Source organism: Watersipora subatra, chromosome 11 (assembly GCF_963576615.1).
Source record: "Watersipora subatra chromosome 11, tzWatSuba1.1, whole genome shotgun sequence".
In the NCBI taxonomy this organism is placed as follows: domain Eukaryota; kingdom Metazoa; phylum Bryozoa; class Gymnolaemata; order Cheilostomatida; family Watersiporidae; genus Watersipora; species Watersipora subatra.
In genome coordinates, this window is record NC_088718.1 from 11,583,454 (window position 1) to 11,600,192 (window position 16,739).

The 16,739-nt window shown below is 33.4% G+C and overlaps 1 protein-coding gene across 1 annotated transcript in view; it reads right to left on the minus strand.

Annotated features, from left to right (window-relative positions):
- Window positions 1–16,739, minus strand: part of LOC137407819 (uncharacterized) — a 29,766-nt gene that overhangs the window by 1,318 nt on the left and 11,709 nt on the right. The window contains exon 2 of the mRNA XM_068094198.1: window positions 13,109–13,483. Within this exon, the coding sequence (XP_067950299.1) occupies window positions 13,109–13,483 (375 nt within the window). The remainder of the gene's footprint in view (window positions 1–13,108; window positions 13,484–16,739) is intronic.

Here is a 16,739-nt window from a genome sequence, read left to right on the forward strand (position 1 = left end):
ATCACTGAGGCAAATTTTAAGTTTTTGTTATTGGCCGGAAAAATCTCTTTTGAACTAATAAAAAACTTTTTTCCATAACGTAAAAATAAACGTACAAAGAATTAGTAAACTTTCAAGGCGACATAACTCGCGTTGGTAGCCTAACTATGATATATTTCACGAGTTGCCACGCGGATGGTTGTGAATGAGTAAATATTTATTCTAAAACAATGTGATAACTCTCCGCTACTTTTTATTTATTTATGATTAGTTATTTTGTTGTAAATGATAAATTAATACTCTAAAAACAGTGTATTAAAATTGAAAGAGATGTTGAAAACAGGTAAACTGCAGTCAGGGGTGAGAACAGAAGCCACAGATTAAAGTTACCACTTTTGAAAAGTAATCAAAATGTTAAATTCATTAGGCGTTGAGATGTTATTTTTTGTGAGCCAAAAACTCGCACGGAAGCACTGAAATCTCTTTGTCAAAAGGAAACTGGTTAAGATCCAAAATTGTCAGGCTCTGTCATATCTGCCTTATAAAATCACTATTAAAATATTATTCTTTCCTACATATAATAAATTTTTGTTTTTTAAAACAGTATGAAATGAGGCTAGTTTCCTCACTTAATTTAACAAAAGTTTTTTCCAAAACTGATTTAGTTTCGCTATATAACTGTTAATAAAATTCACAGCAATAACTATATACACCAGTTAGTTACAAGCCAAGACTAGCATCAATGATGTGAATAACACTCACGTTTTGCTCCATCACAGTTTCTTCTAAATTTAAAATTGCAACAATTGCAAAAGTTATCACTGCAGCACTCGCATCCATGTGTCATTCCAGACATTGTCTTCTGCAACAACAGCATAAAATAATTAATATTATTAATCAAGATTAGCAAAGTTCTATTGAGTCTGTTTTTTGTCAGCACAGTTATAATAGAGTTAGGAGTTTGTGATCCAAAACCATTCAAAAAGCTTTTGTAACATAGCAACTCAGTAATACTTACAGTTAACTTAAGGCAGTGAGAAAAGGACAGCAAATAGAAGAGTACAGCGAATACAGTATAGGCTGTAAATTAGACAACAAATAGTCAGTGAATAGGACTGTTAAAACAGAGTATTAACTTTAGTACTATCAGGAGCAATGACAACTGCTAGCAAACTGATATGTAATGCCAGAATATTCTGTGAAATCACCAGTCTACGTAGATTTCTTTGCATATAGTTTGTGCATTCCTGACACTTTGGAACACACCTAACTTTCACATTCTACAAGGCTGCAATAAAACCAGTTTTTACCAGTTTTTAAAACTTTTGATTAATTTTAACATAAATTTTTTGATAACAATTATACTTCCTGATGTGAAACTGCATGCATCACATCTCGCAAATATCATGTAAAATGTATGTTTGGCTGAAATTTAAGAACTCAATTTAGCAGGAAACAAGGTTTTGCTTTAGCGTGGTGAATTATGGGATAAGCAAGTTTCTATTGATTCCGAGCAATGCATATAGTTTACAAAAGAAGAGGAGTGTAGAAGGTGCAGATACTACTCATACTAGTTGACTCAAGTCATTGTGTCACTTTACCAGCTGCGAAGTAGAACCACGGAACGTAAGAGAAGGCACTTGCTGTAAAGACTGCAGCAATGAGAATTAGTATAATTTACTCTTATGAGCAGCACTTCCAAATGTTACAATATAAAAACACATACATGGACCATACACAACGCGTGTTATTTATCAATATTTATAGACTTGCCCTCCTTGTCAATGTTCATTTTATTTTACCCAGGAAAGTATTTCTCGACTAGCGCAGACGAAAGTGTTGTGAAAGGTTTTAACGACTTGTTTATGATATTATTACTAACATTATTTGTTGCTGTTTGTTATTTATCTCCTATTATCACGAAATATTTCTTTTTTATATTGATGAGCAGACAACTCTTACCGCAGGTATACTAACGTCGTATGCATCCACTAAATAATATAATACTCTCATAGATCTGGTAACCCTTGAATAAACTTTATGGTTAATTTCCATGTCAATCAATGGTAGTGTCTGTGACAGAACACAATCATTTCACTGATAAGTGGTGAGACTTTAATATATTAAGACATGAATGAACCTACGTATAAACAACATACATCATAGCTTCCGCAGAGTGCAGACAAATCTCAAACCACATTATACTAATAATTCTAAATTAAAACTAAACTAAAAAATTTAAAAGTCAACAGAAAAGTGTCCCATGTTTGGACAGATAACTGTTCTATAATTAAAAAATAAAAAAATATTTCCTGGAAAACTTTAATTAAAGAATTATCAAAAAAGTAAAACACCACATACAACAAAGGAGACGAGGAGGAGACTAATTTGTTTTAAACTAGCACTGAAGGTTGACAGAAAATGAAACACCAGCAGGTAGGAAGAACCAAAAAGGAAAGACCTAACTAATAGCAAAATATGGAATTAGAGAAACATCAGTGTAAAAGTTACTAAAAAAACATATGTTGAAGATAACCTGTAAGGTAGTTTCAATAAAAACATATGTTGAAGATAACCTGTAAGGTAGTTTCAATAAAAATTAAATTACAAAGTTTTGGTAGATGTTTTCAAAAAATTAAATATTGTGTTATGATCTGCAACTGTTATCAATTCTTTAGGTAATTTGCCTGCTAGGATGTTGAAAGATTGGAATCAACTTTCCTTGGTCGGTTTAAAGCAGTCATGCTTTTTGTCAACGAAAAGCAGCTTTGCATGCTTTTCTAGACTTGCCCTCTTTATCCCACGACCAATTGAGCGGATGCGAAGTTAGCGAGTTTTTATGATAAATGCATGTGCACACAACTTACAAGAATTATTCATCAACAATGATACGAACCCTTGTTTGAAAGTTTCATCAACAACTTTAACCATCATTTTGTAGATTAGTTAAAGTATAATAACGACACAAAACACAGATAGGCCTATTTAAATATGTTACCAAGTCTTTGTAAATTATTGAAATTCTCCTAAAACTTTCCCACCTGATGGGATTATACACCAATAGACAGATTTATTAGGACGAAAACCGTTACCAAACGCTTGAAAAGCTTGGTTTAATAAAAGTTAAGACCGGAAATTTAAACGGCGGTCGACAGAGAATACAACGATCAAGTTGTGCGCATTTCGCGAAAAACTAACGTACACATTTCACCAGTCTATGGCATTGTTTACTTGCAATCGAACTTATTCGAAGGTTTCTGTAATAAACATAGACCGTTTGAGGCGTTGACCGATTTATAGGTACAAAATTGTGGTACACAGTTTATCAGCTTATGCTTTTTGTCTGATCACCAAAGGCTTCGTTATTTAAAACGTTAGCCGAAATTCTTTACAACTTATGTACAAGCTAGGGCTGAACTAAAACGCCCCTTTATGACGAGAACCTTTTTTCATTTTGCTCCAGTTTGCAGAAAACTTTCAGACGCGTGAACGCTCATACTTGCTTTCTGCTAAAGATTGCTATCAAAACCATTCTACATTCAACACAACTAACTTGTGTTGTCAACCAACTTGTTAAACGGTGGATAGTGGTACACAGTAGCTTGCCATTTTACTTCTAATTTTGCATTTCATAGTAATAATAAAAATATTTCCTTATTGTTAATTGTTGTTGAATTACATTATTAAATTAGCATTATTAAATTAATTATTAAATTACATTATTGTTAATTTACTTATTGTTAAACTACAGTAGGTTAGGCCTACAGCTTTAATTGATAATTTTTTTCAACATTCAAACTTAACTTTCAAACTAACTATCAAACTGTGTATAGTACACGGTAGCTTGCCATTTTACTTCTAATTTTGCATTTCAGAGTAATAGTAAACATATTTCCTTATTGTTGTTGTTAAATTACATACATTACAATAGATTAGGCCTACAGCTTTATAACACTTTTATAACAGCTTTTATTTTGCTGCAGTTTGCAGAAAAATTCCCGCCGCGTGAACTCTCATACCTGCTTTATGTTAAAGATCGCTATCAATACCATTCTACATTTAACACAACTTACTGTCAAACTGTGTACACAGTAGCTTGCCATTTCACATATTCAAGCGTTTTGTGGCGGTAAAGATTTTCGGTAAAATCGGGTTGTAAAGTTTTTAGATGGTAGTAAAACAACTTTTTCAACAACCCTCAAAACCCTTTCTTTTTTCCAATATCACTTTGGTCATGGGCTGTATGACAGTGGAAATTCTAGTCAATGTTTATTTAATTTTACCCAGAAAGTATTTCTCAACTAGTGCAGACTTGCGCTAATTTTTGCAGTTTTGCATGCTTTTCTATTTTAACCACTTTTTCTTCTTTCATAGACAATTTTTTTGTATCCACTTCAGCCTGGACCATATTCATGCCATGAAAATAGCTTTGCTGACACAACTTGCAAAACTCACAAACAATATGCATGCACCGAAATAATGACAACTGAAGTACTCTTCTACAATCCAGAAGCAAAGAAAGCATTAAGCATGTGCACTTACCTATTCCATTGTACTGCTTTGATATTTTCTCAAGATTTACACATAAATAATGACTAATGAATCACCCTTCAAAGAAACTTTAGATTTTAGGGTTGGAGTCAAAGATTACTCCATTTAGTTTGTCACAACGCAACAATTCAACTGAGTTAAGTGCACGCTAATTCTACAGAGGTGCTCATATTATATAAATAAAGCATTATATTATCATACCTCAATCGATCACAGATGGAAACATACCCAACTAGTCTATAACTATCTACAATATAAGTAGCAAAAACTTCATCAAAACATAGTTTCTCAAACCATTTGAGAAAAATCCATTCCTAAAACTACACGCATTGGCTACCGGCCAACCATTTACAGTTTTAAAGAAATTATCATGAGTAAATTTTCTGTTTTACATGATAGGACAACTCGCAAAAATAGCGCTACATGGAATGCTTAAATTAGGTAACGCCTCGATGAAAAGCCCCAAACTTTCTAAAAATAATGTTCTTCATTTTCACAACAGATACAATCAAATGTATTCATAGCTACCTTAACATTATCCAACAGTTTCATTCAACTGTAGCCATAGGTACCATGACATTATCCTACTGTTTCATCCAAATATACTCATGGATATCATGACAGTATCCTGTTTTATTAAACTGCACTTGTAGGGACCATGACAATATCTTACTCTTTCATTCATCTGTTATCATAGATAACATGAACATATCGAACTATTCCATTCAAGTGTAGTCATAAACACCATGACAATATTTTACTGATACATTCAACTGTACTCATCCGTATTATGGTAATATCCTACTGTTCCGATCCAATGTACTCATAGATACCATAACAATACCCTACTGTTTCATTCAACTGTTTGTGCAGGTACCATAACAATGTGCTACTGTTACATTCACTGTACTCCTCCGTACCATGACAATAACATACATTTTATTCAATTGTCTTCATAGTTACTGTTACATTTTGATATGAATAATAACACAAGCTGTAACAAATGTGGTTTATTCACTCTCATAGTATGTAACCAGCTAACATGTAGATACTACAATTTAAGTACAAAAGTATTAATAGTTACTTGTATTAGTTATTACACAGCTATAACAAATCTGGCTTGTTCAGTCTCACGGTATGTAATGAACTGTTGCTTTAAATTTAGTATATATAACCATCATTCATGGCTGTTTAATGTCGGAGATGCAATATCTTTAGTACATCTTTTTGTAGTCTGGTAGGAATTACTACTCTGTTTCCATAGTTTAGACAACCATTACACACCGATAATGAGTTTTATAACTTCAATTATTTGATTTTGCAAGTAGCTGGAGTTGTTTTTTTTTGATGTGGCCATCCTTTTGTTGTATATCTCCTTACTGTAGAGATAACAATGCTTTTAGAAGATTTTTTGACTGTTACTTTTGGATCTGTAGGGTTTATTTGAGCTCCAATAGTTTTATTGGTGTAAATCATGTTTAGGTCTGCGTCCTCTTCCTCTCTGTGAAACTCAATATCTTGTCCAACAGGTAGTCAAATAAGACCATCTGCATTCCTATGTTTGTTAGCTTTTATATATTCAATTTAATTTTTGAATTGACAGAGTAAGATAGTCTATCTCGCTAATCGGTTAGCAGCAAGTTTAGAAGTTTTTTTGCTGAGTGCAAACATTGAGGTCAATGCTCTGGGGTCAGTAACAATGGTAACTTTTCTATTATAAAAAATTGGTGACACTTCTTTAACGGAAATCTGATAGCTAGTTTTTTTTAAATCTTATCATATTTCTTTTGGGGTCAGTCAACTTTTAGAAGCAGGCATAATAGGCCTTTTGCTATCATCCTCATATATGGGAAATAAGGCAAATCCAATTCTTGTTTTGAGCGCAACACATACTAACCATATAGGCAGATTTGAGTTGAAATGTGTAAGAAAGGTGTCAGCAGTCACAACTTGCTTTAGCTGAAAAAAACTGTTTTCATTTTCTGCACTCCCCTTCCACTGCATAATACTTCTAGTTAGCTGATGTAATCGTTCTGTAATCGTTGGCATGTTAGGTAGGAATTTGCTGTAGAACTGTCCTGATCCAAAAAAGTAAATATACACTGTTTATTTTAGTGGGTGCCGGCATCTGTTTAACAGCATCTGCTTTTAGTTCTTTAAAAATTCCTTTTGCTGAAATGTGATGATCAAGATACCATACTAAGGTTTGAGCAAGAGAGCACTTTCCTTCACGACATCGTGAGCCATTTTTATTCAGTCTTGCAAGTAGTTGTCAACAATTCTGTAAATGACTTGTAGCATCAGTACCACTAACTAGTACATCATCTAGCTATACAGCTACGCCTGATAGATCGGCTGTTAATTGTTCTATCATCTTTGAAAATATCTAAATGCTGAACTGATTCCAAACGGAAGTTTCACCTGCAGTAACGCTTTTTGTTTGTTGTTTAGAGCAAGCTTTTTTCTGACTGTTTGGTCCGAGGGTTGTTTAGTTGTATGCATTAGCTAAATCAATTTTATTGTATTCGCATCTTCCTCCCAACTTGTTTATCAGGTCCTTGGGTAGAGGTATGCGCTGTCAGTGAGTCTTTGATTGTAGATTGACTGTTTGTGAGTAGTCTTCAAATGCTCTGATTGATCTTTGATGTTGTTAGAAAGTTGTGCTTTTCTGACTGGAACTACATGCGTAGAATATTGATTAAACTGTGCTGGTTTTCAAATTCTTCTTTGAATGCCAGTTTCGTAGATTAGATTCAACTCATTCTGAATAAAAAATGGAACAGGTCGAGGTTTTTTTAACTGGTTTTGCAGCTGCTTTAAATTTTATTTCTAGCTTTGCCAGCTGTTCCCTGGTCTAATATTTTACATGAAGTGGTAGTTTGTTGGTTGAGCAGGGTGTGTATTGATATTCCTAATAGTTTGATTGCTCCTCTTCCTATCATATTGCGATTTGGAACCCGGCTAACTAAAAAGCTCAAAGCAATATTGTTTCCTTTTACTGTTTTAGTATTCAGATGACACTGTCCAATTACTTCAATAGGATGTTTTGAAGGAGACCCATAATTTGTAGGTTTTTGTAGGGGTACACGTTTTCAAAGTTTGCACCAGACTTTCTAAGTAATGAAGTTGCCACACGCTTCCGGATTTAACTCCATTTCTAGAATCTGGTTTTGTATCTCAATATTCTTTTGAAGTTGTTCTAAATGTAATCTTTAAATAGTTTAAAGCTGTCATTTTGGTGTGCAGCCCTGTGCTATAGGCTTTTTATTAGTAGTTGTTTTTCTCTTTTTTGGCAGGCAACTCCTAGATATCCTAACTTCTGGCAAAAGTTACATGTAGCAGATCGGCAAGGACATTCCATAGCAGTACCTGTAGTTTTATTGCATCTGCAACAATTGAAACTTGTCTGTCTTGTTTCTTTGTTGTTTGAAGTTCCTGTTGGTGTCTTAGTTCTATGATCTGGTTGTACCTTGTTGACATTTTGTTGCTCTCTATGGACAGTTTCCTCTGCTATCTTGGTTACATCCTCTGTTTCAGTTGCAGTTTCAATAGCTCTTTTAAAAATAGCTCATTTTAATTTACTTTGAACAGTGTTTTGGAAACTGCTTCATTAAATACTCATTTCATAGTTTCATCCAATGAATCATTAATATTAGAAAGGTCACATGTTGTCACTTTCTCTCTAATTCTATTTGCTAGCTTATAAATAGTTTTCTCAGATATTTTTCATGGTACTCCATAATTTATAACGCTCGCATACAAAAAATTGTATAGGATCATAATGTTCTTTTAAGAGAGTATCTATTTGATCATGATAACTTCATTCATAAGTTTTGAAGTTTCCAGTCAGCCAGCCATGTTGCTGATCCCTTTCTAGAATGCCGGTGACTGCTTAATTAAGAACACGTTAACTTTAATTTCCTCAGGTGTAAAGTGAGCTGCTACAAAAGTGTAATATCGATGCATATACGCAGTCAATAGTTTGGTGGTCAGATCATACTATGAAAACTTGGGTAAGGTTGCTGATGGTGCTAGCTTATCTGCTGCCTTAGTTTGACCTTTCACGAGTAGTTCCAAAAGTTTTTTTTTCAGGTAAGCTTTTTGTTGCTCTTCCATCTTTTAGTTTTGAGTCGTAATTGCTTTAACAAACTTATCCACTTCCGACGACATACTGCGCTTGTATATACCAAATATGCTATATAGATCTCTGGATTACGTTCCTGTATGGATCTAAGCTTCACTAATCAAGAGTATTCCATTCTTGTCACCAATAACCTATGTTATGTTTCTGTATGAATAATAACACATGCTAAAACTAATGCGGTTTGTTCACTCTCATAGTAAGTAATCAGCTAACATGTAGATACAACCATTTAAGTACAACAGTAATAATAGTTACTTGCATTAATAATTACACAAGCTATAACAAATGTGGTTGTTTACTCTCATAGTATGTAATGAACTGTTGCCTTCAAAAACAGTTAAGTTTATATAATCACTAGCTATGGCTATTTAATAAATAGCTGAACGAGAGCATAACTTGTATTAGATAGATAGCCCAAAGTTATTTTCACTAAAGCTTGTTTATAGCAATATATCAAGTACCATGACAATATTCTACTGTATCGACTTTTGCCTCGACTGCTCAAACTACTTTTGTAATGCTAGTAAATAGAAATAGGACAGACACTCTTGTTTCTCATCATTGTTTTTTTTGTTCGTGATTGGCGACAAGAAATCATATCGATGTAATTGGAAAATACCACACTTTGTTATTACGTCCTGACTAAAGCCAAAAGATTTCTCAGCTGTGTGGATGTTTATCAGACTACAGCCATAAAATAGATTGTGTGACAGGCTTGGAAATCGTTAGGTTAAAATAAGGAACTTGCAGCAGATGATTTTTTTATTAGTTTAGCAGGCTGATATACCGTTTTCTGCTAAATAGTTGATCTGCGAAAAGTATCTAAAGTTTTTGATTTTTTAAGAAAAGTTTGGCCGATACCAATTCAGATACTTAACACCCATATCGGCGACAATTCCGATATTAAAATCGGGGCAACTCTAATAGACACTGTGATTATATATTGTACTGTTACATTCAACTGTAGTCATAGGTCTCATCTTACTGTTTTGGTCAACTGTACCCATAGTTATCATTATCCTATAGTTGAGAATATCCTGTGGCTGTAATTAATAGTCAGTCAATTTCTCACTTGATAAGGAAAATAATTAGAGTTTTTGATCCAAGCAAAACATGAGACAAATTATTGAAAAAAGTGATGTTAGCAATTTTACGCTCCAATAAAAAACGGCTCCAAAAATCATGGTACCTCTACAGATGAACGTTTGACTTAACATTTGTCAAATTATATATGAAAGAGGGAGAGCACCAGGCAAAGTGCAAAAGCAATCATCGTATGAACCCCTAAACTATTGCCATACATGCAAAATAATGCCAGAAAGCAAAATCTAGCTCACCCCAACATTACATATGGGCCTCTGCGCTTTCAGAGGTTTATTAGGAATGAAGCTTCCATGGACTTTTTTGACAAAAGCCTGAGGCTATTGTTTGAGACGCTACATTTTTATTGACCATGCAAAATACTTCAGTCTGAAAAGGCTGTGGCGAAAATCTTGGTTAAGACCTTAGGTCAGATTGTTTGATTATCCATGTACAGTCTGTTGGATTGTTCTAGAATCATTAGAAGTGTGAAAAAATAACCCAGAGAAACAGACAAAAAGTAGCTACTAGTCATAAGAATCAGAACTACAGCATAGTAACATTTATCTAATCTGACATTGTACATTAATATTACTTCAGACTACAACTGCGGAAGAATAAACATTGTGTAAACGTTAAATGCTATAAGAAATCCCTACAGAGACTTATCATCCAAAAATTTGGAAACAATTGCAGGAACATCAAGGACTCGTACTAAAATAGAGCAAAAAATTAAGGTGTCCGGTTGGCATTTTGAGAGTTTTTAAAATAGGTACTGTGGTATTGAGACAGTTATAGCAAAGTAGATACCATGGTACTGAAATGGTTATACAGAAGTACATACAATGTTATTAAAATAGATATTCAGAAGTAGAAACCATGGCATTGAGACAGTTATGGAGTGGTAAATACCATAGTATTGAAATGGTTATTCAGAAGTACATTAGATACCATGATATTGAGTCAGTTATGGAGTGGTAAATAGCACAGTATTGGGAAAGTTCTACTGCGGTAAGTACTATTGTATTTAGTTATTTGGATGAAAGTAGATATCATGGTATTAAAATAGTTATAAGAAGTAGATACTATGGTATCGGAACAGATATGCAAGAATAGATACCATAGTGTTTTGATAGATATAAAGAACAAGATACAATGGTAGCTATACTATAGTCACTGACATTACCATTGAATTTTTTTGCACTTTTCGCATACTCAGCCATGACTCACAAAGATTGCTCATCTAACCACAAGGCTACGCAGTTCTTATACCTTTCCAACGCTCTTACCATATTCGGTATGCCCTTTTTTCAGACTACATACGCTAAATGTATACCACATAACTTTTCATTGTATCTGTATCAAACCAGACTATATTTTGGCACTACCAGCCACTGACTAATCACATTAGCATTTGAACACCTATACCCTTGTCTATTTTTTTCTCTTAATTCATATGAACTGCACAAAAACACCTCCTTAATGATTTGAATTTTGAAAGTCACAATGGTAAATATTGTATATGTTAAATGAAAATAACTTTCTATCCAAAGACTATGCCAGAAAAATACTACTATTCTGTGCTAAATAGTACAGCTCATTGGTATATTTTTTGATGTCGTTTGGATGCTAATATTGTATAGTTATGCAGTGCAACAAAGAGTTGAGGTCAAAACACATTGTAGTAGCTAATAAAACACCAGAATATGTTTTTTCTATAAAAAGCAACAATCAGAACGCAACTATCTGAACAAAACATGCAAATATTGTAATGAAATCTGATAGCCACCGACCTAGGTGGCTATCAGGTTTTTGCAGCGGAGTTCTACCGCTGCCAAAATTTGCGATAGCACTTTCGTTTTTATTGTTTTTTTCATGTTAAGTTTGGTTTGTGTATTAACCATGGCATACGAACGGTTTTCAATATGTAAGGCCTACTCATAAAATTATATTTTTATGTATACATAAATATGAATATAACGATAAATGTCATTGTTTGCTTGAAATACCGACTATGGTCGACACGGCCACTAATTAGCTCTTTCGAATTTCTGGCAAAATTTATCTTTTCCGAAGTTTGTATATTTTAAGTTTGTATATTAAATACGCCCGAATTTTTTGTAAATCTTTAGTATTTGAACATGGTACCATAAAATACAGATATTTTACTCGTAGCAAACGGTCTTATTTATTAACCCAGATAACCAAGAGGCTAATTGGAACTGACCCGGTAGCTGTTTCAAGGACATCAAACCGGACTACATTATATTAGCATGGTCATTGGCTAGACTACATAATTTGACTGGTTAGTCAACATAGTCGATAATAACAGGTTGAAAAGGACCAGCGCAGGTAAAATATGTGAATCCAATACAATATTTCTGTTCTAAAAACATTAATCTTTATCTCTACATTTTATATAAGTATGGTTCCTTTGTGTCACTTGTTCATGAATATATCTTTGTAGCATCTGATAGATTATCGTTATATAACATATCAGTTTGCAGATTGATAGCATATTATTTGATATCAACATTGTGGTAACCTGATTTTAAAATTGATCGACACTCATAAATCCTCTTCTATTGCACTTACAAAATATAGTAAACTATAGGCGACATTCGCCCGTAATAGGGCTAATCTTAACTTTCGAGAGTTCTGAGGAGCCATTTGAAAAACACACCGCCAGCCTTCAAAGTGACCGCTACTATAAAAGAGGAAGGGTTGAAAAGTACAGTGTCATCCTTCAAAATGAACATTGTTTATGTAACAGCTAATGTATTGTAAAACATTCATTACTACATAATGTAATTAGGAGGCTATAGTTTAGTTTTAGGAAATTCACCAATCAGTAAGCAGAAAAATACTCAGGCAAATCTTCACATTTGCAGGCGGCAAATTTTACAACTTTAGCCTATCACAGGGCTTGACACAAAATCAGAAGCAGGGAGCTACTCAATGCTGATTCATCATTTTAAAATACAGCGTTCAGATTGGTAAAGCCTGACTGGTACGATTGATTTTAGCTTCAGCTTCATCAGAACCTGTTGAAGCTGTTGTTGATGCATCTGCTGTTTTATTAGCTAAATTTCACACAAAAAATTGCATTTACGTTTCAACCTAAAATGTGTTTTGCAATGCATTAGCTCAGTTAAATGTATTTTCAATCGATTGATTGCTAACCAATTGTCAAAGTATTTTTTCTGTTTTGTTGTGAAGGAAAGTGGTCCGTAATTACCACTGTTACGTTAGAAGTTTGTAATGAATAAAGGTCAGAAACAATAGTATGTAGGCTAGTGTGAGGGTGGACTATGAATATATTTTAAAGTAATGAAGTGATGAACGACGACAAACAAAAATGTAATATCGGCAGAGCCCAGTCAGTCAAAGTCAGTCCGTCAGAAGTCACATTGTCAGTTGTTGTTGCCTTGTTGGTCATAATGGTTTCTGTCTGTGTAAAACTGTCCCTCACTGTAGTCGCAGTGGTCGTTTGTGTTGTCTCGTTCCACAAGTCGAGTCTAGGTCTCGTATTGGTCATAGAGTCGAGTTGAATTGGTTGTGGTATGGATAAAATGTATGCTTTGAAATTATGGTTTTTTGCGTAGTCTCTGTATAGTTCCATTGGGCTGGGCTCTGCCGCTGGTGGTGGAATTGAAGATGTTGATGGAGTGGCTGTTGAAGATAGAGAATTAAATGTTTTGGTAGATGATATCAATTCTTCGAGGTGACCTATCAAAGAAAATATAGTTGTGTATTGGTGCAGCTGCACTTGATTTCAACTGATTAACTCATTTGCACCCGACTAATTTACAGACCATTAGCCCCCAAATACCGCTCAATTTTCAGAAACTTTCCATAATTCAAATTACTAATACAAGAGACAGATTTGAGATAATTTACTTATTCAAGTTTCAACAGAACCAGTCAAGTCCTTTTTTTTGAATAATCAAAAAGTTTTTTGCAGGTTTTCCTATCATTCTTTGAATGATCAAGTTACATTCATATAAAGTACCTCTAACCCATTCATGTAAAGTACCCCATTCATATAAAGTACCCATACCCCATTCATATAAAGTACCTCTACCCAATTCATATAAAGTACCCATACCCCATTCATATAAAGTACCTCTACCCCATTCATATAAAGTACCTCTACCCCATTCATGTATAGTACCCCATTCATATATAAAGTACCTCTACCCCATTTATATAAAGTACCTCTACCCCATTCATATAAAGTACCCCATTCATGTAAAGTACCCCATTCATGTAAATACGAGTCTAAAGGAAAGTAGTTTCAAAAAAATTCCAATTTTGAAAAAATTGTTATTTGCTGAAATAAAGTTAGACTTGCACCATAAAAATTGATAAATGCACAAAGTTTGACTAATATTATTAAATTATTACAAACAAACGAGTTATGAGTGTTATTTAAATAATAATTTAAAATTAGTCATGAACACGGTTTCATGAAACTCTAATTTTGAACTTTTTGGCAAGAGTATCATCATTCAAACCAATAATCACACCAAATACTCTATATAAATTGTCATAAACATGTTTCAAATAATAAAATTTTATTCAGTAACTCTGTCTTTGACAGACTTCATAGACAGTTCTAAGAATCAATATAATCCCATTGTAAGTGAATGATAACTTTAGGCTGACTATGGCTGACAGCCTAAAAGTGAATTTTTATTCGAGCAAAACTATTCAAATTTACAAAATTAAAAAAACAATAAAAACTTTGAAACATCAACATAATGTTTTTATTTAATTCATGTAGTTTTTTAATATCTAACCCTTTCTGAATCTGCATATTTACTTATCGGTTTGAAAAATTGAGATGTTATTAGGTGTTGAGATGTTATTTTTTGGGAGTCGAAAACTCGCACGGAAGCACTGAAATCTTTTTGTCAAAAGGAAACTTGTTAAGATCCAAAATTGTCAGGCTCTGTCATATCTGCCTTATAAAATCACTAATAAAATATTATTCTTTCCTTTATATAATAAATTTTTGTTTTTTAAAACAATATGAAATGAGGCTAGTTTCCTTACTTAATTTAACAAAAGTTTTTTCCAAAACTGATTTAGTTTCGCTATATAACTGTTAATCAAATTCACAGTAATAACTATATACACCAGTTAGTTACAAGCCAAGACTAGCATCAATGATGTGAATAACACTCACGTTTTGCTCCATCACAGTTTCTTCTAAATTTAAAATTGCAACAATCGCAAAAGTTATCACTGCAACACTCGCATCCGTGTGTCATTCCAGACATTGTCTTCTGCAACAACGGCATAAAATAATTAATATTATTAATCAAGATTAGTAAAGTTCTATTGAGTCTGTTTTTTTGTCAGCACAGTTATAATAGAGTTAGGAGTTTGGGATCCAAAACTATTCAAAAAGCTTTTGTAAGGGAGCAACTCAGTAATACTTACAGTTAACTTAAGACAGCGAGAATAGGACAGCAAATAGAATCGTACAGCTAATACAGTATAGGCTGTAAATTAGACGACAAATAGTCAGTGAATAGGACTGTTAAAACAGAGTATTAACTTTAGTACTATCAGGAGCAACGACAACTGCTAGCAAACTGATATGTAATGCCAGAATATTCTGTGACATCACCAGTCTACGTAGATTTCTTTGCATATAGTTTGTGCATTCCTGACACTTTGGAACACACCTAATTTTCACATTCTACAAGGTTGCAATAAAACCAGTTTTTAAAACTTTTGATTATTTTTAACATAAATGTTTTGATAACATTTATACTTCCTGATGTGAAACTGCATGCATCACATCTCGCAAATATCATGTACAATGTATGTTTGGCTGAAATTGACAAACTCATTTTAGCAGGAAACAAGGTTTTGCTTTAGCGTGGTGAATTATGGGATAAGCAAATTTTTATTGATTCCGAGCAATGCATATAGTTTACAAAAGAAGAGGAGTATGGAAGGTGCAGATACTACTCATACTAGTTGACTCAAGTCATTGTGTCACTTTACCAGCTGTGAAGAAGAACCACGGAACGTAAGAGAAGGCAACTGCTGTAAAGGCTGCAGCAATGAGAATTAGTATAATTTACTCTTATGAGCAGCAGTTCCAAATGTTACAATATAAAAACACATACATTTGCTCAATTAACATGAACCATACACAACGCGTGTTATTTATCAATATTCATAGACTTGCCCTCCTTGTCAATGTTCATTTTATTTTACCCAGGAAAGTATTTCTCGACTAGCGCAGACGAAAGTGTTGTGAAAGGTTTTAACGACTTGTTATGATATTATTAGTAACATTATTTGTTGCTGTTTGTTATTTATCTCCTATTATCACGATATATTGCTTTTTATATATTGATGAGCAGACAACTCTTACAGCAGTTATACTAACGTCATATGCATCCACTAAATAATATATTACCCTCATAGATCTGGTAACCCTTGAATAAACTTTATCGTTAATTTCCATATCAATCAATGGTAGTGTCTGTGACAGAACACAATCATTTCACTGATAAGTGGTGAGACTTTAATATATTAAGACATGAATGAACCTATGTATAAACAACATACATCATAGCTTCCGCAGAGTGCAGAAAAATTTCAAACCGCATTATACTATTAGTTCTAAATTAAAACTAAACTAAAAAATTTAAAAGCCAACAGAAAAGTGTCCCAATTTTTGACAGATAACTGTTCCATAATTCAAAAATAAAAATATATTTCCTGGAAAACTTTAATTAAAGAATTATCAAAAAAGTGAAACACCCAATACAACAAAGGAGACGAGGAGGAGACTAATCTGTTTTAAACTGGCACTGAAGGTTGACAGAAAATGAAATACCAGCAGGTAGGAAGAACCAAAAAGGAAAGACCTAACTAATAGCAAAATATGGAATTAGAGAAACATCAGTGCAAAAGTTACTAAAAAAACATAGGTTGAAGATAACCTGTAAGGTAGTTT